General features: G+C 43.6%; 2 protein-coding genes across 9 annotated transcripts in view; one reads left to right on the forward strand and one right to left on the reverse strand.

Moving 5' to 3' along the window:
* Positions 1-576: 576 nt before the first annotated feature.
* Positions 577-25,177, reverse strand: AP4S1 (adaptor related protein complex 4 subunit sigma 1). Of its 5 annotated transcripts, none has more exons than XM_080979972.1 (6): positions 25,088-25,177; positions 14,253-14,427; positions 12,492-12,578; positions 10,973-11,041; positions 8,744-8,755; positions 577-988 (listed from the first exon to the last, which is right to left on the reverse strand). In XM_080979972.1, exons 2-6 carry the CDS (start codon positions 14,388-14,390, stop codon positions 860-862), a joined length of 435 nt encoding a protein of 144 aa, XP_080836098.1. In that variant the 5' UTR covers positions 14,391-14,427; positions 25,088-25,177; the 3' UTR covers positions 577-859. The 5 variants fall into 5 exon arrangements, with proteins under 5 accessions (XP_080836098.1, XP_080836095.1, XP_080836097.1 ...); XM_080979969.1 differs by lacking the exon at positions 25,088-25,177 and adding an exon at positions 24,707-24,997; XM_080979971.1 differs by lacking the exon at positions 25,088-25,177 and adding an exon at positions 24,707-24,997 and having other exon boundaries at positions 14,253-14,449.
* STRN3 (striatin 3) overlaps positions 23,924-25,203 on the forward strand; it is a 44,317-nt gene continuing 43,037 nt past the window's right edge. For all 4 annotated transcript variants that reach the window (XM_080977936.1, XM_080977938.1, XM_080977937.1 and 1 more), the window contains exon 1: positions 23,924-24,521. In XM_080977936.1, the coding sequence (XP_080834062.1) occupies positions 24,174-24,521 (348 nt within the window). In that variant the 5' untranslated portion in view covers positions 23,924-24,173. The remainder of the gene's footprint in view (positions 24,522-25,203) is intronic.

Consider the following 25,203-nt stretch of genomic DNA (forward strand, 5'->3'; position numbering starts at 1 on the left):
AGATATATCTTGAAACTTTGTTTTAGTTTTCTTCAAAAGGTTTTTACATCCACATACAATCTGGAACCCTCTATGGAGGTGAAAAGTTTATGGTTAGACCAAACTTAAGGAAACAGTCCCTGAAGGTGCTAAATCATCTATCTGATCATCACCTCTCTTCTTGCCAATCTTTTCATCTTCAGTCTCAGTTCAATCCCTCCTGGCCCATGTACAAGTTTCCCTTAAGGGAGGTCATGATAGAGATCTGAGATCTGAAGATAACCTATTGAGGGTGCCCCCCCCCCCCAATTTGGAATTAGGGGAGGAATCACACAAGTTCAATGAACAATAGAGCCTTTTCACCAAAGTCAAATGGAGATTTACAAAGGGTGTTAACTCTTAAAGACTAATACATTTATTAAGGTATAAGGTTTTGTGGTCGAGGGTCCACTTTCAGATACAATGGATGCTAGACCTCTGCAATTTAGGCAAACATGGTTGCTTTTGCATGTAGTCAAAGCACACCTGTCTATTTTTTTTAGCATTTCCCAGCCTGCCTTATTAATTTTGTTTGATGAAAAGAGAGACACAGGTATATTATTAAAGAGTCTATTTATTTCACCAGCTGGATTACAGGCTACACAATGAGAATATTTTGTTATCTTAAAAACTTAAAGCAGTAACTATGGTAATTAACCTTTCACAGGTAGATAGTAAAGGTGTGGCACCTGCTTCCTTCAGTTGTCTTTTAGCATGAAAAGGTTCAGTTCAGCCCATTTGGAATGTTGCAAGACTAGCCTTTGAATCCTCAGAGTTCATTGTTCCTTCTTTCTGTTTTGAAGAATTCCGTGCGAACACACCCTTCACTGGCATAGTCTTCCTAGCTTTCAGCCATTTTGTCAAGAACAAGAAGAGGTGCGAGAATTCTGGTCTTATTGGTTTCTACAATGCAACCATTTAATACCATTTCATCCAAAATTATGTGCACTCTGTCCAATTTGAACATGATCTGTGTACATATAAAGTTAAGGAATTTATTTTGGAATAAGCAAGACTAAACTGAAAAATGCCAGAACTCAAATTTGTTTTTTTATCTAAGTGCTTAACAGATGAACTTTCTAATGAGTTTTTCGGTAACTGCAAAAATTATAACATTGTAACTCCAGTTTCACAACCAACTATACAGTTATTGTGTATAATAGTATGTAAATTAAAAGAGCTGTAGAAAAGAGAAACAGCAGAAGTAGCAAATGATGTTGGTTAACACCAATCTTATTCTAACAGCTATCAGCCTATTGTGACTTGCATTAAGAGAGCCAATCCAGAATAGTTGTGTAAAGTTTCACTGAAAAGCTTGATTTTCAAAATGCTTCAATATGTTTAGCAATTGCTTAGCAAAGTGACCATTCAGAACACAAGGGAAATAATGGTTAACAAATTCTGCTAGGGCAAATCAGTGACAAGAAATCAGTATCATGCTTCCCCAAAATGTTCCTGGGAATTGTAGTCTGAGGGGAGTCACCCTGGACAGAGATCCCTAGTCCCCTATTTTCCCCATAGAAATGCAATTATATGTGTAAATGAGGTGGAATCAGTGCTGAAAAGACATTCTTCCTCTGCTTAAGTGCTCAAATGAAAAAATTGTGTATCCAGCTTTCAGTCCCTCACTGTTCCAGACATGCCTTAACTTGCAAACAGCTGTACTGAGAAAACATCACAATTGCTTGAAATAACCCTTCCTATCTTTCGTTTGACCTGCTGAAGGTGTCTTCTTACTGCATTAAAGTATTTACCGCATATGGTGGAAATACAGGTGCACTAAGATGTAAGAATTCATACCAGCCTTTCCCAACCTGGTGCCCGCCAGATCTTTTCGACTAGATCTTTGGGACTACAACTCCCATCAGCCCCAGCCAGAACAGCTGTGTAATCTGAAATTTAAAAGAGGTCCGCAGAGATCTAACATTTCAGTACTACTAACTTAGCCAGCAAACAGCTAGAACACGTTCTGTATTAATCTCAGCACTCCCCACCTGAAAACAAAACGAAGCCCCTGTACAAAGAGTAAAGAATCTCAACATTTGCCCAAAGATTAAGGTTTTCTGGGAGATGATATATAATGAATTAAAAAAGGTATTTAAATATACCTTCTTGAAGAAACCAGAGGCCTTTCTCCTGGGCATAGTCGGCCAATTGGTGTCAAAAAAGGATAGAACTTTCTTTATGTATGCTACAACAGCAGCAAGAATACTCATCGCAAAGTATTGGAAGACACAAGAGCTACCCACACTGGAGGAATGGCAGATGAAAATGATGGACTACATGGAATTGGCGGAAATGACTGGCAGAATCCGTGACCAGGGAGAAGAGTCGGTGGAAGAAGATTGGAAGAAATTCAAAGATTATTTACAGAAATATTGCAAAATTAAGGAATGTTAGAGCGATGTTGGATTGAAGTTAAGTGGCTTCTAGCTGTACAGGTTTTAAAGTTATAAATATATAAAGATTAAGGATTAGGACTAAAAAGGCTAAAAGAATGGAAAAATTGGTTTTTAATAGGTAAAAACTTAATGTTATAATATATTAAGTTCAAGGACTGGGATTAAAAAGGAGGGAAAGAAATTCCTGGATTAACAAACTGAATTGGAATACAAAAGAGGGAGGTATGAGGAGGTCCGGGAAACAAGTAAATGTAAAAGAAGTTATGAAAAGAAGGAATTGTTCTTAACTGTTTTTCCTTTTTCTTTTTGTATTTTTGTATTTTGTATTGTGTATTTTTCTTTTTTATTCTTAAATTTTTCTTTTTTATTAATGTGATCCTTTTTTTGTGAAACTTTAATAAATATTATTTTTTTTAAAAAAAGAATCTCAACATTTGCTTCCTTGGTTCAGGATCTGATGAGACATGCATTCCATCTTACTGTCAAGTGTTTTTAAAATGTTTCTACAGAGATAACTGGAGGTTGGTATTATGACTGGAAGCCCAAAGAGGCTTCTTTTCTCCCCCAGTGAGATATGAGCTGCCCCACCCTGTTGGGCAGCATTCCACAACTAGCTACTCTTCATTCCACCAACAAGTACTTCATCTGCTATTGGGAATCAAGTGACTGCAGCTCATAGTCCGTCCCTCCCCACTCAGGCTGTTCCTTCCTCATCTGCCTGAGCTGCTCTTTCCAAAGGTGCAGGGCAAGTTGCTTGGCTCTTTTAGGCACGCTGGGTCCTCTTGCAAAAGCCTTGCAGCTAAACGATGCCACTCCTTTGCAGACAGCATCGGTCCAATGCCCAACCCTAACTTAAAAATGAATCAGAATCTAAAGGGCTTGCTTATCTTTTTAAATGAAATTTTACCAAAAGCTTCAGAGAGTAAACCAGGAATTTTCACATCAGGATTATACTGCAGTATTATATTGAAAGAATATTAATTGGCTATATGCTGGGAGATAAACTAGTGACAAACCTGTACAGTACTGTTTGCTAATCTTTTGGGGAATCCAATATAATAAATATTACTACTTCCTTTTTAAAGATGGGAACCTTAGGCTGCAATGCTCAGTTGGGCTAAACTGAGTGGCAGAGCCACTACCATATCTGAAGCCCACATGCTTGCCCTGGCCAGAGTGGAAGGTGGTAATTTGAGATTTCAGCTGCACTAGCTCCAGTTGAGAGGCCCAGATCAGGCCCACTGCTAGTAGCTTAGTTGGCCTAACTCCACCCTTGGGATTTTAAATCTCAGTGATCTAAGGTTAAGATATATCCCTAAACCTGTAACTGTATATTAATTAATTAACTAACACCGCTGTCCCATTCATTCTCCAAAGAGCGCAGGTCACTATATATTATCTTACCCCTTCCCATTTTATCCTTACAACAATCCAGTGAGGTAGGTTAGGTTGAAAGAGAGGGACTGGCTCAGGGCCACCCAGCAAACTTTATGCTGAACATGAACTTGAACATGCATCTTCCTTGGTAACTACGGCTGGTCACTAAAAATTTTGTGTATTTACCATTGAAGGAACAGGCTGTAACTTATACATGGTTAAAAAAAATGAAAGACACAGGATTGCATAAAATGGGTGCTATACATATAGGGGTGCTTGTTTGTTAATATCTGTTCTAAATTGCTATGTTCAATCTGGAACTTCATGGTACTGGGAGTGAACTATATTATGTGAAGGTACTATGGAATATTTGAGGGCTCCACCTTCTTTCTCTCACACACATAAGGCAACTGAGGAATGGAAGAGAGAAAAGTTTGAGTTCACCAAGAAGAGAGAAGAACGTGGGGGTGGGTTGAAACAATGTTTGAGCATGCCGAGAAGGCCATTAGAAAAGACTCCGTTTCATTACCTTCTATGTTGCACCCATTTCTCCTGGTTAAAACTGGGGGGAGGGGGAACCCTGTTTAGGGAAGCTTTTGATGTTTAACAGACCACTGTATTTTAATATTTTGTTTGAAGCCGCCCAGAGTGGCTGGGGAAACCTGGCCAGATGGCTGGGGTATAAATAATAAATTATTATTATTAATTATTATTATTGTTGTTGTTGTTTTTTAAACCCTCAGTGTTGTTTATCCATCCCTGCTACATTCAAACCTCTGCCATTTTTGGAAACTGCCATTTCCCTCTCAGTGTTTCTCCGTCCTTGCTTTACTCAAACTTCTGTCATTGTTTTAAAACATTTTCCCTTCTCAGTGCAGAAACTGTCACACATAGCGAGACCCTTCTTCCCCGTTCACCAAGGCCTCCGCTTAACCTCCCAAAGTCATTTCCATTCCTTTTCTTCCTGCCCCTCCTCCTTCCTCCCCACACTCATGGCTTTTATAACCTTAGGAAATAGGCAATGAATACAGCACAGTGGTGAACTTGTGCAAATATAGTATAGACAGAAGAGAAATTGCAAAATTGCTATAATTTTAGTAAAACTACCCTACATCTCACCATAGAAGGGAAGACTGTGACCAGGTGACTGTCTCTGCTGCCCTATTGCTCAATGTTTATGACCAACTTCAAAGCCTCCATGTTTCCTTCTTAAGGTTATTTATGTTTAAACAAAATTCTGAACTGCTCTTCAAATAGAGGGCAAGGGGCTAATAAAGGTAGGCCGTATGAACATGCTTTGAAATATATTTTATTCAAACACAAGGCTGAAATATAATTTGGCGATATAGCTACTTACCACTGATGATTTCTATGCCTAGTATTTTCTCAAGTTTCATAGAGCCAGATGTGTCACCCCAAGACAAAACAGTTTTTGGCTCAGTGACTGGCATAGCTATTTCAGTCACTAAATATATTTGCTTCCATTAGCATATGCCTCAAAAATACCTGTGTTTTATTAGAAGTATTGTGCATTGATGTGATTTAATGCCTGGGCATTAAGTTGGTTCTGGCAAACATTTTCTTACCAAAGCTTTTGGCCTTTTAGTGTTGACGGACCGCAACTGAAAAGTGGCAAGTCTTTAGCTCAAAGGTGAGGAAACTGTCCTGCAGTAGGGCCCCCACTCCCCAAGATTGATGGCAAAACCAGTGATGCTACTGCTATGAGATCTTAGGTCTCAGCACATATAAATGAGTGCTCTGACCTCCAGGATTGGTGGCACATGTGAGGGAAAGGTACCTTTGAGGAGAGGGCTTTCCTCAACACCTCAACAGTGGGATAGAATGAGAGGTTCCTCAGACTGAGCAGAAGAAGAGAGACAGAGGTTTTCCTCCCCATCACAGCATGCAGCTGGGAGAAGTTCCCTTCCTCCCAGCCCATCACAGTGATGGGAAGGGAAAATGCCATCTCTGATTTTAAGAAAGTGATATCTGAATAGCAAAGAGTGTGGTTTTCCTTCCTAGCCTACTGCTGGGCTTGGAAGAGAGGAACCTCTCCTCCAGCTTAGCATGATGTTGATCTGCAGTAAAGAGAGGTCGTTGTGTTCATTGGGATGGAGAGGAGATTAGAGGGAGGCTGTGGTGGGGTAGTCAGGGTGTCAGTGGCCCTGCAAGACTGCCAACCCAGGGCTCCGCTAACCTTGCCACTGTCACTGTGGGAATGCCACAGACTACATCTCCCTGCACGAGGCATCACTATTGGACTTTATTTTCTTTAAGTAATGTTGTGAAGTTTGCGTGTCACCCCTGGTCTCTGCCTAGCAGTAGCAATATTCCAGGGGGTTCCAGGCACTTACCCAGGGTTCTGTTTCTGTTGGGAAAATCAAAGCACAATGGAAGCTAGTGTCTTTACGATATAAGGTTTATTGTACACCTGCTTACATCTTCAATGGAGGGAGTGCCTGTGTGTTAGCTAAATTCAGTAACATCTCCTGAAAATGGATACGCTCTTCTTAAATGCTTTTATGTATGTAATGCACAGCACCAACCTATGTTTATTTACTTAGATGTCAGTCAAGCTGTGCTCAAAGAGCCATACTTACAAGTACATGTGCATGGGAGTGCAACCTAGGCAGCAATTCATGCTTTTAGGAGCAGGTCATCTATGTCTTACCTTCATGTGAAAAACTGTGCTCTTGTTCCTTACACAGAAATACAGGCATTAAAAAATAAAGTACTCCCACTCCAGATCCGTTTTGCCACACAAAACTTGATGTGATAACTTTCAACTGTTGCTTTTGTAATCTTTTTAAATGACTCATCTCTCCCAGATATCAGCACCTACTGCAGTTGTTTTAAAGAGCTTAATACAATTCCACCCACTTCTCCATGCACATAACTGGGACTTGTCAAATACACCAGCATGCTAAGTAGCAAAACTTGAGATTTTAATTTATGGGGGTGGGGGTGGTGAGGAAATGCTTAAATTCTGGCTATTTCCACAAAGATGTATTTTTTATTTTATTTTGCTGTATTGCAGTTACAATACTGAAAACATTTTGCTTCATGTGTACTCTTAATTAAGAGGATACTAATAAGCTTCCTCTTTAAGTGGAATCCTGACTCAAATGTAATGGAGCCTCCCTTTCATTGCAAAATTTCCTTCCCTAAGATTAGATTAAGAGTCCCATTCTCTACCAGCTGAGCTAATCATACAATTATTTAGCATGCAATTAGGAGAGTGTTTGTAATGTCACCCTTTAATTGTCTTACTTCCATCAACACAGGTGGTGTTGTTGTTGGTTTCTCAGGACCATCCACTTCTGATGCTACCCTCACTGCTCTCCAATCCAAAAAGGGTAGAAGTGGGAGAATCTGGGTTGGGAAACTGCCAAATCCTGAGCCCTGCTGATCTCATGCTGATGATGGTAGAAGGTGTCAGGACAGCTACAGGGAAACATAGTGTACCATTTCTGGGGTTGGCATATTTTTCACCCAGGGGTATGTTACGGGATTCAAGTCTCACCTGGAATGTCCCCTTTTGTCTTCCCCAAATATTAGACGTACCGTATTTTTCGTCCTATAGGGCGCACCGGCCCATAGGATGCACCTCATTTGGGGGGGGGGGGGAATGAATAAAAAAAAATTATTCCCCCCCCCTCCGGAGGGCTCCCCATGCTGCAGGCTACCGCCCCAAGCCTCGCGTGCCCGGCGGGACCTCCCGCCGGGTGCGCGAGGCTTGCGCACACCCACCCGAAGCATGGGGTGCCCTCCGGAGGGCTCCCCATGCTTCAGGCTGCAGGCTGCTGCCCGCAAGCCTTGTGAGCCCGCGGGAACTCCCACCGGGCTTGCAAGGCTTGCAGATAGCTTCCTGAAGCCTGGAGACCGAGAGGGGTCGGTGCACACCGATGCCTCTCGCTCTCCAGGCTTCAACGAAAGCCTGCATTCGCCCCATAGGACGCACACACATTTCCCCTTCATTTTTGGAGGGGAAAAAGTGCGTCCTATGGGGCGAAAAATACGGTAGTTCCATTTCCCTTAAATAAGGCCAGATCATGGGGGACACACCCACCCATAACGCCTCCAGTAGCATTGAAAGTATGAGAGAAGATAACTCTCATAAGAAGAAAAACCTGTCCCATCAGGCATGAGAGAAAAAACTGAGGGAAATGCGCCTGCCTCTCAGAGTTCTTTGCTTTCCTGCCTCCGTCACATGGAGAGAGATGTTACCCAACCCATTTGGGTCATCAGCAACCATCTCAAATCCTCTCCCACTACATTATGCCAGCAGAATCAATGAATGGATCTGATACTAAACACTGTGCTCAGCTCAGGCAGGTTCATGCAGAAGGAGATGGTCATTCAGTTGAACATTAACAGCTGTAATGAGCAAGCAGACTGCATTAATCTGCATCCCTAGTATTCTCCTGTATCTATTCACCCCATGTGCTGAAATCTCCATTTGAGACTTTTGTCCAGATGCCTCTGCCATTGAAAAGCAGGTAGCAATCAGAGAAAGAGAGAGAGAGATCCCTTTCAATGGTAGCAGTAAATGCTCGGAGCTTGGTTCCTTTGAGGACAGAGCTCTTCCTTTGCCCAGCAACAGATTCTATCACAGCTACTGTGTTCATGCACTGAAATCTATTAACGTTATGCATGCAGCAAGTAGAGCAAGGGGAAATTTCCTACCTTTAGACAAAATGTCTCCATTTCCCAGCATCCACTATCATATCACCACCCATATCATCAGCCTTTTAACAACTTACCTCCACACTGTCACTATTCACATACTATTCACATACTTCAAACTATCCATCTATATAGCTCAGTCACCTCAGCTGAACACAGTTTAATCCAATCATGGCAACATTTTGATTCCTACGAATGCCACGCAGCCTGGCAGACGCAGGAAGGAGCAGGAACATAAATAGAGAAAACTGAAAGGATACATCCAATTCACTCTAAAAAAAGAAGAGGAAAAGGGACATTTCAGCAAGAGCAAAGGACTGATGTTGTTCCATTTCTGACTACTGTACATTATTATTAGTGTTTTTAAAGTTTATTTGTATATTGGTTTTTGGACCAAGGGATTATCATGGAGCTTGTAAATATTCACTCATCCTTTGCAGCCATTTTCAGTACAATCTTTTTATTGTAAAGCAGAGTTAAGGGACTACAACTCCCATCATCCTCGGCCATTGGTAGGGCTGCCATGCATCCAGAATTTCCTGGACATAGGCAGGATTCGGCCATTGGAAACAGTGTCTGGACGGAAATCACTGTAATGTCCAGGAAGATCCGGACATATGGCAACCCACACAACTTTTGTGTCTGAATTTTCACTTTCTGAAATATGGCAACCCTACCTTTGGGCATCCTTGGCTGGGTCTGATGGGAGTTGGGGGTCTAACAACGTCTGGAGGGTCACAGTTCCCCCACATGGTAAGCAAAACCTATTGCATACAGTCATCTACTAGTTGTTCATGCTTTGGATGAGGCAAAGATGCACAGCCCTAAACTATGGGAAATCCTACTGAGCAGCCCTCTTTTGAGTGGGAGCTTCCACCAGATGCTGGTCTCACTTTTAAAGCTACCTTTTGCAGGTATAAAGACTGATTGTTTTCGGGGAAAGTGGGCAGCTGAACTGTTTTGCACTTCTGCCAAATTGCTGGAAGACACATAAGTCCTGGCTGTGTGTCAGTCATCACATTTCTGCTGGTGTGTTATGAGGCGATCCAGTGTTAAAAATAGCCATGGCATTCCTCCTTGAACGTGTATCTTTCTGCATGTCGGGCATCATAATGCACATACACGTGCATCTGCATTTTATGATCTTGATGGATCAAGGCACTGGCTCTGCTTTTTATATAGAGTTATATAGTTTATATAGGTATTTCTTTTCCTGACAGTGTTTGTATGGTTTTGTCATGGTCTTTGGCTAGTACAATAAAGCTTATTTTGTTTTTTGACCATAATGCACACAGTGAAAGCCCAACATGCGAATGTGAAGCTGCCACCCATTTAAGAAAGCACATTTCCTAAAAATCTGCCTGCCTTATTCTAAGCACTGCCTCCTAATACCAGTTTTGTCTGAATTGTGATTATAACACAATCAACAGATGCAGCTATATCTCTATTTCTGAATGATCATCTATTGGCTGAAAGACGGAGTCTAATGTACAATTTGCACCACCCCATGGAGACTGGCCTTGCTTGAAGCTGCTGGCTTGTTCACTCTAAAAGGGTTGAAAAGTGTGGTACATCGTATCATTGAGAGCCAGTGTGGTGTAGTGGTTAAGAGCGGTAGTCTCATAATCTGGGGAACCGGGTTTGAGTCTCCGCTCCTCCACATGCAGCTGCTGGGTGACCTTGGGCTAGTCACACTTCTCTGAAGTCTCTCAGCCCCACTCACCTCACAGAGTGTTTGTTGTGGGGGAGGAAGGGAAAGGAGAATGTTAGCCGCTTTGAGAGTCCTTAAAGGGAGTGAAAGGCGGGATATCAAATCCAAACTCCTCCTCCTCCTCCTCATGCATGTTTCTATTTTAATTGCTTGTAACACAGAGAACAAGTAAATGATATAACAAATTGAACTGTTAATTCCCAAGAGATGAGCTAGTGAAAGTAAAATTAACATATAATATCTGCAGAATTCTGGCAGTATCTCAAGCTAGGATGATAATGGAGGAGGAAAGAACAAACTGTGGGAAAGAAAAGAACATCTGTCCTTTACTAGAGAGATGATTTGTCATCTCAGTATTTTTAGATTTGTGAGTTTCAAAGATTCTTTCAAAGTGCTATATTTATCTAATGACATAGGCAGAGCTTACATTCAGATGTTGGACCTCTCCTGGTGTCCCAATAGAAACATCCAAAAGTTGGGAGCAAGTTATCAAAGCTCTCTTTTAGCTTTTGCTCAATTTCTCCTCAATTTCCAAGGCAGCTACAAAGCTATAATTCTATACATGTGGAATAATACAGACTTGAGCCACCTGTGTACTTGCTTAATACCCAATGACTTAAATGTTGATGTCTTTTGATAAAAATAAATCCAAAGGTCAAATATCTGCACTCTATCATGGTGCAAATGTTTCAGACTAATAGGTCTATGATATAATAAATCATATGAAAGCTTTCTAAAAAAAGAGAAGAGTTTGTATTTGGTTCAATATCATACTTACCACTCTACTGAAATACTTGTCCAAAACCTCCACAAAATTATGAATGAGTTCATAGACAGCCATTTCATTCTGAAAATCAGTTGGAACATCAGAGAAACCAGTGATCTGTTAACTTTTCTACATTACTTATAAAGCTCACAGTTGTGATTTTTGTTTTAAGTTTTAGGAAACAAAACGAATAGTCTGATCCTTAGACCTTAACATTCACTGCACCAGAAGTATTAATTCAAAAGAGTGTACCAGGGCAGCATTACAAACAATAACACACTGAATTTCACATCAGGTTTAATTGCATGCAGACCATGCCAATGCTGATGTTTGTGCTCAGAATGGCCTGGAACCCATGATTGGCAGGGGGCACTGCTTCGTGTCCTGCAGGCAGGCATGGCTGGCTGTGTGGTGACACAGGACAGGGCTTCCTCTGTAGTAGCACCTGTATTATGGAACTCTTTCCCTGGCACAATGGATGGTGGCATCCTAGCTGGGATTTTACTGTCAAGTTAAAACATACTTGATGTTCTGGGCTTTTGGAAGAAGCCAGGAGAGACTGACAAAGACCTCAGGATTATTTTATGCTGCTATGTTTTATTGATGATTGATGTTATTGATTGTTGTGTTTCACTGTCGTTTTATGTCGTATGATGATGTTTTATATTGTGCTTGAAAACCGTCCTTTGATCACTGTTGTGTGTTGAAAGGCAGTCCAGAAAGGTTGTAAATACATACATGAATAAAACAATTTCTCAAGGGTGCTTCCTTTGTAAACAGGTCACTGAGATATCGCTAGTGGGTTGTGAGCAACAGGGGTTTTTTTTTTAGCTTATCAGATTTTCCCTCAAAATAATAAATTCATATTACATGAGAAAAAAATACAGGCTGGCTTTTCGATGATGACCTTGTATGGGTGCTGTAAAAGGTTTGCTTGCATGTGGTGTACCAATCCAACGATAAACACCCACCTGGAAGCACCCTGGTCTCTTGTCAAGTCTCTACTTGCAGTGTCTTGCTTACAAAAGCTCATGACACCCTGCTTGTCTTTGAGGTGCCAAGCTTGGCTCAGGCATTGGGAGTTATCCCTCCCCAGTCCCCAGCCGGGGATCTAGGGAACATCAGGGTTATCCAGTGTGTGGGGGGGGGGGATGGGCCGGCTCTGGAGAACATATGTTCAAGCAGAGATAGCCGCCCCCGTTACGCCGCCGTCGCAGGGGAGAGCAATGACGTCCTCTCGGCGTACGGTCAAAGCCTCCCCTCAGAAACCCCTTTAATGGGGAACCCTGGTATCGCCAGTTCTTGGTTTTGCCAAAAGGGACTATGCTGCATTTCCTTCATCTCTTATGATGCAACTACATTGTGGGAGAGCTAGATATTGCAGAATGAAGGACACAATATAAGGAACTGGATCACATATGGAAACCAGGAAGAAACTGAAGTAATGGGCATATATCAAGTTCAGTATTTGTCTTTAGTTCATAGATCAATATTTGTTTTTTCTTTACATAGTTAAGAAATAAACACATACCTCGGTTTCATTAATTCCGACCACTATGAAAAGAGCAGCATATTGTCTGTACACCAGCTTAAAATCTTTGTATTCAATAAAGGAACACTAAAAAAGACATAGATAAAATTTGATGGATGACACATTTTTGTAGATATTTATCTGCTTATTGTAGATTTCATCTGGACAGTTTTTAGTTTATATAGGCTAAGTAAGTTATTAAAGGGCAGAACAATCAATGCCAATATTGTTTTTATTTACCAGTTCTAAAAATGCCCTGTTTACATATAAAACAAGGATGGGTGGAGGTTTGTTCTCTACTTGTAAAAACAGCCCACTGGCGTTTGTTTTGTGTGTAACAAAACCAGCCCCCCCGCCTACGTTGTTGCACTCCGTTGCCTTAAGCAGTTTCTCCCAGCCCAGGTCTTTCATTGGAGCTCAACTGAGAGAAAACTGCTTAAAACAAAGAAGAGCCAGTAAAGTTGTGCTCCCCTTACTTAATGTCATCTGTTCCTCACATGCTTTCCCACCCCTTGTTTTTAAGTAAACAACATATCGCTCACACACCACTATCACATCTAGCTTGATCCTTCAAAGAACCTGAGCTGACTCAAAGTCAGTGTCATAGCCTTTGCTAGGATCCTGAAACTATCCTGGTGCCTAGAGTACAGTGGTACCTCATGTTACATACTTAATCCGTTCTGGAGGTCCGCTCATAACCAGAAACCGCTTGTAACATGAGACACGCTTTTGCTAATGGCGCCTCCCGCTGCTGCCGCGCTGCCGGAGCATGACTTCCGCTTGCATGCCGGGGCAAAGTTCACAACAAGGGGCATCTACCTCCGGGTTAGCAGAACGGTAAGGGGGACGGTACGTAACACGAGGTACCACTGTACACACACCCAAAGTCTTCCACTGTCTTGCTGAAATGAAAAGGGTTTAAAGATTATTTTGTTTCTGTTACCTTAGCAACAATTTGCAGATGAAGGAAGGATTGGCTAACAATAAAAAAGATGGTTTTCTTGACAGAGCACATATCTCTATATGGAGTGGACCTATATGAATTAACATATTAGAGTATTTATTGGCAGTGCTATTTTTCTAGGGAAAGAGGTGCTGGAACTCACCATAAACATCTCTCGTTTTCTTAGAATGGCAATGGTGCCCACCTGAGAGGTGCCAAGACTGAGTTCCTATGAGTTCCCCCTGAAAAAGGGCCCCCAGATGTTGTTAGACTACAACTCCCATTGTCCCTAGCCAGCAGGGGCAGTGGTGAGGGATGGGAGTTGTAGTCCAAAAACATCAGGAGGTCCAAAGTTGGGAGCCACCATATTAGGGGTGAACTGAAGAAATCATCATACTATATATATGGGCACAAATAGCACCTAACATGCAGCAGTCAAGAGTTAATTTTTAAACAACATAAATTGGTGGGAGAGTGCCATTTAAAAAGCAAAGGGGTTGTACAGGCAAGGGATGCTGAACCATCTGCACCGCTGCCCCATTCCATCTTCCTGAGGTTATTCCCCCCCCCCCCCCAGCCAAGCTCTTATGTTGGAAGTTGGGACAAAAGTGGCTGTGGGGAAGAGCAGAGATTAGGTGGAGATTCCAACATATTGTGTGCACACACCTTTTGCATGCCAAATCCCATTCAAATACACACACTTGTGCTATACACAGAATGTACCCCTGCTGTGAACTTGGGGAAAGCTCAAGTTCAAAGTCATAGGTCTGCCCCAGTCAGATTGTTTGACCCTAAAATGTCTACATAAAAATACATACTTGCTCCTTTGAACGGGAAAGGCAATGCTTGATTACTTCAGCTTCTAGTATCGTCCGTTTATGAAGGTCCATGTATTCATAATATCGAGAGAGTCTTGTTTGCCCTTGCTTGTTCACCATAAGAAAAAACTTGATCATGATTCGTTGTCTGCTCTTTCAAGGCTAGATGGTCAAACTGAAATTGAGATTAAATAAAACTGTAAGGAAATTAACAGCTTCATCTTTTGAATTGGCACTGGGTTAAGGACAACCTTTTCTAGGCTATGACTGTGGGTTCAGGTGAAGGCGGCTTCTAAAGCCACATAAAACATTCCAGCCAGCTGCCTGAAGGTGATCCCATGCTGGGATCCCATGCTGGGATGAAGCTTTAGATGTGCCTCCCTCAACATTTGCTACAAAATGCTTTACTAGCATATAAAGTATAAGCAGACATTTCCCAGAACGAAACCCCTCCCACTCTGCAAATTCCAGCAAGGAGATATGTTTAGCAGGCATGTGGGAGGAAATGCATAGCTAGTTACTGTGGAAAAATAGTGTTCTGCAGAAAATTGAAAAGCTAGAAATTAGAACTGTGGGCATTTGCCCCCCTCCTTCTGCATTAATGTGCCAACCACCAAAAGTTGGGGAGGGGAGAGCGAGGGTGCATTTATTCTGAAGCCTATTATAATGGCAAATTATAGTATCGGGCTATTTTTATAATATATTGCCATTAATTCTAGATGTGTTCTTCAGCATTTCTTAACCCCAAGCATATAAAGCTCATAAAGATAAAAGGCAGAAATTGGTAATACCCTATCATAATTGCCTAGGGCATTGCTCTTTGTTCAGTATCTAACTCACATGGTCTAATCCTCACTCAGTGATTAATTTCACTATGTGGTTTTGGGAAAATCACTCTATCTCAGCCTAACCTGCCTCACGGAGTGACGACCCCCCTTACCCTTACCTGGGTGGAGGAGTTAACAAGCAACTTTTAAAAAGTGAATTGGCTTTTCGGCAATTCCAGACTACACTGGAACCTAGTGTGATCCATGCCATCAGCCAAGGTTTGCGAAAATACCTTTATAAAGGCTGAAATTAGCCAAGCACAGAACTACTCCAGGGTCACTTTCATGACCCACTTATGAAATAATCATGAGGCATTATTCTGTTAATTTTGCAGAGTAAATTTCATAATCTACCTACCACCCAGACACTATCATGCTATGTTTTAACATGTCATGTGTTGGGCCAGTCCCTCGCCTAGTTCAAGCAAGCTAAATGAACTACTGTTCCCAACCACCCCTCTCTAGGCACTCCTCCACAGCAGCAACCTCCATATCAAGCAGCAGCAGTGAATCTATTGCTCACAATGTGGTGAACAAGCCTCTCATTTGTTCCACTAATTCCGAACTGAATTGCTCCCATGAATACCCTTTTAGCATGAGTAATTGTTGCAAAACTCAGTCTGTAGACAGGTGTGACCGTTTCATTTCCCCAGCCCTGGTTAAGATGATAAGTCATCAGCTGTACCCATGTTAAAGTAATAATAACAAATGGCTGCTTATATTTTTATAACTCAGTGTTCAACTTAACTTTGGATTCTAAAGGCTAAATACAGTTTAGATGAACCTTTATCAGTTCTTCAAGGAAGCTCTAGCTAGTTCAATAGTTTAAGCTCATAGTTTTCATTCATAATTTGCTCCTCCCTGCTTGTGCATAGAAGAATTTCCTGCTCTGCATCATGTCTGAAAAAGAGATCATGTTTGTTTCACTTCCAGAAACCAAAATCAGCTAAGAACCCTTGTTGTGCTTTTTAAATCACATTTTGCCTAGTTTATCATCTTCTAGAAAGAACAAATGTCTAAAGGTATGCTGTAAGTCTTTCACAGCCTAATCTGATGCAGAGTAATTAGAAAATTAGTTTCCCGGATAGTTTTAGTAGAGATAAGCTGGGATCTAGAGTGCTGTGTGTGAATGAAACACTGCCGTGCGTGGGGTGTGTGTGTCACAAATTCCAGAACTGGATGCATCTGAGGAAGATCTGTGGAAGATCTCTAAACTATCAGGGGCTTTTGGGAAGCCACAAGAGCTGCAGGGGGAAACAGGGCTGAACAAGCAGAAGTATATGTGGAACACCACTCCCAGCTGCTTTGATCCTGCCCTGCTGTTTGCAACTAATGGGTCCATCCCATCATGATTTGGTGATTCTGGCACTGTAACTTTAATTCAAGTCAAGTTATTTTACTATGGTCAGTGACCAGTACAGTGGTACCTCGGGTTGAGTACTTAATTCGTTCTGGAGGTCTGTTCTTAACCTGAAACTGTTCTTAACCTGAAGCACCACTTTAGCTAATGGGGCCTCCTGCTGCTGCCATGCTGCCGGAGCACAATTTCTGTTCTCATACTGAAGCAAAGTTCTTAACCTGAGGTAATATTTCTGGGTTAGCAGAGTCTTTAACCTGAAGCGTATGTAACCTGAAGCGTATGTAACCCGAGGTACCACTGTATCAAGAACTTTAATTAACTATATTCAAGTTTGGATGTTCTCTCCTCTCCTCTCTAAAGGCAAGAATGCTAAAATACAGTGGTGCCCCACAAGACGAATGCCTCGCAAGACGAAAAACTCGCTAGACGAAAGAGTTTTCCGTTTTTTGAGTCGTTCCGCAAGACGAATTTCCCTATGGGCTTGCTTTGCAAGACGAAACGTCTTGCGAGTTCTTGCGAGTTTGTTTCCTTTTTCTTAAAGCCGCTAAGCCGTTAATAGCTGCTAAGCCGCTAATAGCCGCTAAGCCGCTAATAGCCGTGCTTCGCAAGACGAAAAAACCGCAAGACGAAGAGACTCGCGGAACGGATTAATTTCGTCTTGCGAGGCACCACTGTACAGTGGTACCTCAGATGGCTATCTTTGAAGCCTGTAGAGTGAGAGGGGTCGGTGCGCATCAACCCTTCTCGCTCTCCAGATAGCCTCGGGTTACTTTCACTTGTGGGGCTGGCAGTGGGGAAAGCCGAGCTTCCCTCACCGCCAGCCCCGGGGAGCAGCAGGAAGGCTGCGCACAGCCTTTTCGCTGCTCCCCGCAGCTTGTGGGGCTGGCGGTGGGGAAAGCCGAGCTTCCCTCATTGCCAGCCCCAGGGAGCAGCGGGAAGGCTGCACACAGCCTTTCTGCTGCTCCCCGACCTGCTGCCTTCGGAGCGCAGTGTGAGTTCCCGCTGCGCTCCGCAGGCTTTGGGTTACTTTCACTGAAGCCGGGAGAGCAAGACTCGCCTGGCTTCAGCGAAAGGAACCTGAACCTTGCGGAGCGCAGCAGGAACTTGCACTGCGCTGCGGGAACTTGTGCTGCGCTCTGAAGGCTTCAGGTGGCTATCCCTGAAGCCTGGAGAGCGAGAAGGGTCGGTGCGCACTCTCCAGGCTTCAGCGAAAGCAATGCGAAGCCTCCGGAGCACGGAGGGAGTGTTCCCTCTGCGCTTCAGAGACTTCGCGTTGCTATCGCTGAAGCCAAGGAGCCTGCATTCGCTCCATAGGACGCACACACATTTCCCCTTAATTTTTGGAGGGGAAAAAGTGTGTCCTATAGAGCGAAAAATACAGTATTTATCTACTTGCACTTTGACGTGCTTTCGAACTGTTAGGTTGGCAGGAGCTGGGACTGAGCAACGGGAGCTCACCCCATCACGGGGATTTGAACTGCCAACCTTCCGATCGGCAAGCCCTAGACTCAGTGGTTTAGACCACAGTACCACCCGCGTCCCCTGTATGTTCTAGGATTGTGCAAAACAGCTTCATTTAATAGGCTTTCTCTCTACTTCCCCAGACCCTAGAGAGGCTCAACCCCAGTTTTATTTGTACAGTTATCAAACTACCCAGAGCAATTGGATTGGGGCTGATGCCACAGTAACATTATAAAAGAAATCAACTATGATTATAAGTACTGGACAGAGGCAGAAGGGCCAATTCCTACTGGTTTCAAATTGAAGATACAGTCATATCTTGGATCCCGAATGACCTGGAACTCAGACATTTTGGCTCCCAAATGCTGCAAACCCGGAAGTGATCGTTCTGATTTGCGAACGTTCTTTTGGAACCCAAACATCCGACAGGGCTTCCGCGGCTTGCGATTGGCTGTAGGAGCTTCCTGCAGTCAATCAGAAGCCATGATTTCATTTTTGAACGTTTTGGAAGTCGAATGGACTTCCAGAGTGGATTCCGTTCGACTTCCAAGGTAAGACTGTACTGGTGAGAGAACCAACCTGTAATATTTCCCACTGCATTTGCATTATACATAGTAACTATAGCCACCATTGCCCGATTCACTGCTGGTTCTACTCTGAAGTACAGTATTTTACACTCTCTCATTTGCTTAATGTTTGATTTTATTTATAGATGGATGCTGAATTTCCTCATGGGGAACTTCTTGCTATGAAACACAGCCACTGTGTAAAATATTATTATTATTATTATTATTTATAGATATAGGCATATGTCTTTATGCCAAATGCAAAGCTCAGCTCGCTCTTAAATATGGAGCTGTTTAAGAGAATATGAGGCTATTTACAGATCACAGGAGGTACTCTTTCCTCATAAGCTGACAATAACTTTCACTCCCATGTCAGGAGAGTACTCTTAAAAGCTCACAAACGGGCTTGTGGCTATTGTTAATGGATTTAGATACAACACCTTTCTAAGGAGACAAAAGAGTAATTGATATGTGAGGCATTTAAAAACCTTAGGGGTAGAGCAAAGATTCTCCAACTGTGGTCTGCTAACTCCATTTGGGTGGTCCACAGAAAGGTTGCAGAACATGCCTATACTTGATCTATTTTTATGACAATTGAGTTAAAGGTTGTTTTGATCAAGGCCAGAGTACTGAGCAGGATAAAGTCTAGACCTAAGGCCTGTGATTTTCATAGAAACTGGGTGCAGTCTACTTAACTTTTCTATTTAAAAAAATACCTAACCCCTGATCCGTACTGGTGTTTGTCTCCTCCACTGTGAACCTGAAAGGGCGATGGAGTGCATACTGCTTTTTACCAGTGTTCCTGCTGGCAATAATCATATTTGGTCCTAAAACTGGGTTTGAGGGGCAGAGCAGGACTGTGCCAACAGAGCTGCTGGTTCCAAAGCCAGCCTGTTTTCTAGTGAAGAACCTGATCTGAGCCCTGTGCTGTGCCAGGTTGCAGCTAGTGCAGCAAAAATGGGGGGTGGGGGGTGGACTGCTACCACCCTCTGTCCTGGCTGCTCCATGCCCCAGTTAGGATTGGGAGAATCTGCCACTCTATTCCCCAGTTAGAAGTGCTCTGCACAATCTGTTTTCAGCACAACCAGGTTGATCAAGGAACATGTGGGGTTAAAATAAAGAAGCACATGTCTTTGAGCATGAGTTACATGCCTTTCCCTCTGTAATTATAGGGAAACAGCTTCCAGGTCAGAGAGGATAACTTCCAGACAAATTTTTGTCCCAACACCTTAGTTTTGAATTAAGCACATGGTACACAGTCTCTGAGCACAAACACTGTGGCTCTGGTTATTATAGTTAAGAGTTACAGATGAACTTCATCCTCCACATATTTACCTAATCCTTTTCAACACCACTAATTCTAATAATTGCAACATTATATGGAAATGCATTCTATTAGTTAATTATGTGTTGTATAAGTACTTCCTTTTGTTTGTTTTAAACATGCTACCCATTAATTTGAATTAATTACTGTGTTGTTTGTAACTCTGAGACTGTTCTGTTTCTCTTTTCACTCTTTCCATTCCCTAACTTATATTATAAACCTTATTGTGTCCTCATTTTTCTCTCAATTATATACATGTGTATATATTTAATAATAATAATATTTAATAACAACAGTAAGATGCTGGGATGAGTGGGAACAATGTGTGTCTCCTCTTCCATAAAATTATAGGAGTCGTATAAAAAGTATAAATTTTCTTACGTATCCTCAGTTTATGTGGTTTCAACTGAAGAATGGGCCACTTCAGAATGAAAAGTAAACAGCACAAACTCAAAAGGAAGCCTCAAGAGCTTCTAGCCCATAGAAGAGGAAAATAAAGATAGCATAATTAATGCCCCTTAGGGTTATGAGAGTTTATTTTAATTAACGCACTCCAAAATGGCATTGCAGAGTGTGATCCTCAGAAATATTCAGGTGGAAATGATGAACTGCCATGGTCATGATGAGAATATCATTCCAAACCTTACTTTAGAGTTGATATTGATTAAATTATTGATACAGATTAAATTTTTGAATTTAATTATGCTTCTTTTTATGCTATGGGAATGAGGTTATGAAAAGATTCAGTCATGTAGGTGTGACACAACGTAGTGCGTACACACTCAGAGGATGACCTCCAAACCATCCTAAATATCTTTGAAGAAGCATACAAAAAGCTTGGCCTATTGCTCAACATCCAAAAAACCAAAGTTTTATGCACCAACAAGCATAAAACAACCCCTCTGCAGCGCCACAAATCCAACTCAGTGGTGTAATGTTGGAAAGTATAAATCACTTCTCCTACCTGGGCAGTTATCTTTCCACAAGAGCCTTCCACTGTGGAAGGACATGTGGATCCAGAATTGGGCTCCACAATCACCTGTGGACACACCGTTAAGACCGTGTACATGGAAGACAATCTAACTCGGCTACAAGTGATCGCCAGAGAAGAAGACACTCCAAATTAGCCACTTTAATACATAAAGCCCTCCATGACTAGAGATCTAGGTGTAGACTGTTTCAAACCATGAGATCGGCAGAGCGGGGTTCTGCTTCTGGTCCTGCCAATAAACATGTTGTGTTGGGATCTGGAAGATCCCAACTCTCTGTAGTCGTGGCCCACCTTTGCAATTCCCTACCCTTGGCAACATGATGCCCTCAATATTAAGGGATTTCTTTGCCATATGGTGAAGACACCTACTTTCTGAAGTCTTTGGGGCATGAAACTTGTGTCGATCCCTCCAGAATCTGGATCTCTGTGTTCTTAATGGAACTGAAACTGCATGTTATTTTTCAATTGTATTTTATGAGTTTTATCAATATTTTTATATTGTAATTACTTTGAGGTCATTATGATAAAAAAAATCTATAAAAACCTGTGATCAATTAATAAGCATTAAAAGCTAATAGTTGCCATCAGGAACAGTCATACTCTGTTTATTCACTTTACAAAGAGAATCTAGAAAACAGTTAGCAACCAACTCACATTCCAGTGTTTTCTGTTCTCAATTTTTTTTTTGAACTGTTTTTGGATTATAAAAATGCAAGTTTAAAATGCATTTGCAATGCTTAACTGTCCAGGGTGTACTAGCAAAAACACTTTAGGCTTTTCAGGGATACGTAGCCTTTCATTAATAACTCCCACCTTGTTGCTTATACAGTGGTACCTCAGGTTAAGTACTTAATTCGTTCTGGAGGTCTGTTCTTAACCTGAAGCTGTTCTTAACCTGAAGCACTGCTTTAGCTAATGGGGCCTCCTGCTGCCGCCGCGCCGCTGGAGCACAATTTCTGTTCTCATCCTGAAGCAAAGTTCTTAACCCTGAAGCACTATTTCTGGGTTTGCGGAGTCTGTAACCTGAAGCGTATGTAACCTGAAGCGTATGTAACCCGAGGTACCACTGTACTTTTATTACTTCCTAGTCAACATTTAGGGCATACTTCTACATAAGTACTCTACTGGATCAGACCAAGAACCTATCTAAGCTGTTGTATATATCCATCAACAAAGGCATAATGCCTCTAAGAATAGACTAGAGAATAGATAGAGCTGAGAATTCTAATCTGAGGAAACTGAAACAGGGCTTTATTCCAGTTTAGTTAATCCAGAACATTTATGTTTGTCTCTGCCCCACTGCTGGCCATGCAGCCCACAACAGAAAAAGACCTCTATAGCCATGGTTTCATGACTGTAGCCTTAAAAGTCCAGGTCTCTGTATCAAATTTACTTTGGAAGAATAAAGCATTTCTTTTTTGATGTGACTTGCTCATTATCCAGTACTTAGGATGTGACAGAACACTTTAGTGCAATAGCTATTTTATTTAAAGGAAACCTACTTTGAAGTACAAGTGTGTCAGCACTAGACTCCTGTATTTTAATTTCATACCTTCAATTAAACATTTTATTTTGTGACTTGTTTACACTGTAGATGTAAAACGCTCCTATATATAGTTTACATATTAACTTGCTCCTTTTTAAGGATATGGTTTGCAAAGATGACTGAGTAGTTTACCAAAGGCTAAAGAAGGCATGTTCCCTACGGCTCTGACTAACCTTGTTTTAAACATCCCTGTGATGGAGTTTCCCTCAAGGGATTGCTCAGAAAGCTCTCCCTCCTTCTACAAAGGTTAGCCTCTCTTAATTTAATCCCATACTCATAGTAGTAATTTGACACTGGTTTGCTGACTGCCAGTACTCTGGTTTCTATTTGCTGCCTTGCTACTTTGGGTGACAGAGTAATAATAACAACAGCAGTGGCAAAATCAGCGCATGTTTCATGTCCTGGGGGAGGGAGGGTGTGTTGTGCGTGTGGTGGGAGAAATAGCCTCTTGTCCACCCCAAGGAGTCAGCTGTAGACATGTGAGGAATGCAACTGCAATGCCAAGAATCTTTTGCTGGCACAGCCCATCATCGGGGAGACCATTTTAAATGAGCTGAAGGAGCAACAAACAGTAGCAGCCTACTGAAAAATTATAGACTGAGGAGAGAAAGTAGTGGCAAGAGACTGTTAAAGTGGCAGGGAGTTAAGTATGGAATACACTCCTTTGCCATGTTTTAAAAACATACCATCAGGGAAAGGTACACAAAACCTGGGTCACAAAACCTTTTATTCCTTCCATGTCTTTATCTCATGGAAGTGGGATGAAGAAGGACCAGAGTTTGTGGAGCTGGGTAAAATGCCAATTTGGACATTCAGAATGAGTGGATGCTTTGTAGACTACCAGCGATTATTGTTGCTGTTTAAAATGCCAGGCAAGAAAAAAAATTCCCTGCAAGAGGCTCATTTGATATAGGAAGCTTTCTCCTAAAAATGGAAAATGCACTCTTAGCATGGTCAGATAACTGTTGAATTTATATGTTCTTCACATGCTCCTGGTGGTTCCTCCTGAGCTAAATAAAGCCCTGTCTACAACTATCAACAGTTTACACCAGTGTGTAAACTGGCAAAAAGACTGAGATACCAAGGAATTTCAAATGTCACATTTGCCAGGAACTCAGTAGGTTGCCTTAGGCAAGCCACACTCTCTCACCTCCACCGCCCAGATCGGCAACACGGGGAAACATTCTGACCTACCTTCCAGGGTTGTCGTGAGGATGACAATTGGACAATGCACAGTGAACACGTGAAGTGCGAGTGTCATGCTCACTTTAAAACCAAAGAGCGACTATCTCTGCGGGCAGCTCTGGCTCTCCTGGCCATTGACAAGCGAGTTTTACCGAGGAGTTAAAAAGTCAGCCGCGGGAAACTGATTTAGGAGTGATGGAGCGAGATTTTTTTTCCCCCTCAGCGAACACCAAATACCACCCAGAGCGCAAGAACCCCCTACTTCCCTCTCTATAATTTCTTCTCAGGCAGCGCCCGCGCATGCGTGCAGGGCGGCGCGGGTGTTGGAGCAAGGCGGGTGCCGTTTCCCAGCATGCCTCGCGTCCCTCCGCCTCTCCCCCCCCCACCCCGTGGGTGGGTGAGCCGAGCTGCTGAGTGAATCTGTCCGGCTGATGATGGAGCTGAGACTGTAATGGCGGCCGGCGGCGGCAGGAGCAGCAGCGGCGGCGGCGGCGGCTGGAGCTCGGCGCTGCCCTGACACCCGGCTACTGCTCCGCGTGGCCTTGACACCCCCGGGCCGGTCCCTCCCCACAAGCAGCGCCGCTCCGGACTCGGGACACCAGGCGGGAGGAGCAGCAGCAGCAGCAGCAAGAGGAGGCGGGGGAAGGACTCCCCACAGACAATGGACGAACATCCCGGAGCCGGCGGCGGGATCATGGCAGGGCCCAGCCCGAGGCCGCAGCAGCAGCAAGGGCCGCTGCCGCCCGCCGGAGGGAACGCGAACTCCCAGCTGCTCGGCCAAGGCTGCGCGGGGCCCGGCGGCGGAGGCAACCTGCCGCCACAGCAGCAACCCCAAGGCCCGGCGGCGGCGGCGGCTCCGGAAGCGGTGGGCCCCGGCGGCGGCGGCGGCTCGGAGCTGTCCCGGCCTCAACACTACACCATCCCGGGGATCCTGCACTACATCCAGCACGAATGGGCCCGCTTCGAGATGGAGCGCGCGCACTGGGAGGTGGAAAGGGCCGAGCTCCAGGTGAGGGTCCTGGATGGGCGGAGGGGACGCACACAAGCACAATGAGAGAGAACGGCTGGCTTGAGGCGAGGAGGGTCTGTCCGTAACCGGGAAGGAAGGAAGCTGCGGTGGCGTGGCTGAGGAGGGAGGGGAGGTGGGTGCGGGGCGGACGACGACGACGCGGCGGCGAGGGAGGAGAAAGTTACCTGTCCGGCGCGGCGGGCGTCACTCGGCACGTTCCCCCGCTCGCGGCTCCTCGGGTTGGGCAGCCTTCCCCGGGGCAGCCATTTTGGTTCCTAGCATGGCGCCCGCCTGGGCCTGTCAGGCTAGTCAGGGGAGGGCTGCCGTCTCCCCCCGGCCCCGGATTTTAAAGCACCGACTCCGCAGCGTCCGCGCGCCCTGACAGTTAGCTGGGGCTCGAGGGCGGGGGGGGGGAATGCGACTTTCCCGCTTGCGGCTGTCGGAGCCCTCGGGACATTTGGGAGGCCTCTACGGCCTACCGGGAGGGCGAGTCGCATCATCTTTATAAGGACACGGTGATCTCAACCTGCTCTTAGCCCCCGACCTTATTTATTTCCAGCTGTTACCTTGGGAATACAAAGCCGCGCACTTCCTTCTTGGCGAGGGACCCCGCCTTCTTTTTAGGAATAGGAGGCGTGTTCCCCCTTCAATCTCTGTTCAGCACCCACATGGGTGACACTAC

The sequence above is a fragment of the Podarcis pityusensis genome, assembly GCF_964106645.2.
Source record: "Podarcis pityusensis genome assembly, chromosome: 1".
NCBI lineage: Eukaryota > Metazoa > Chordata > Lepidosauria > Squamata > Lacertidae > Podarcis > Podarcis pityusensis.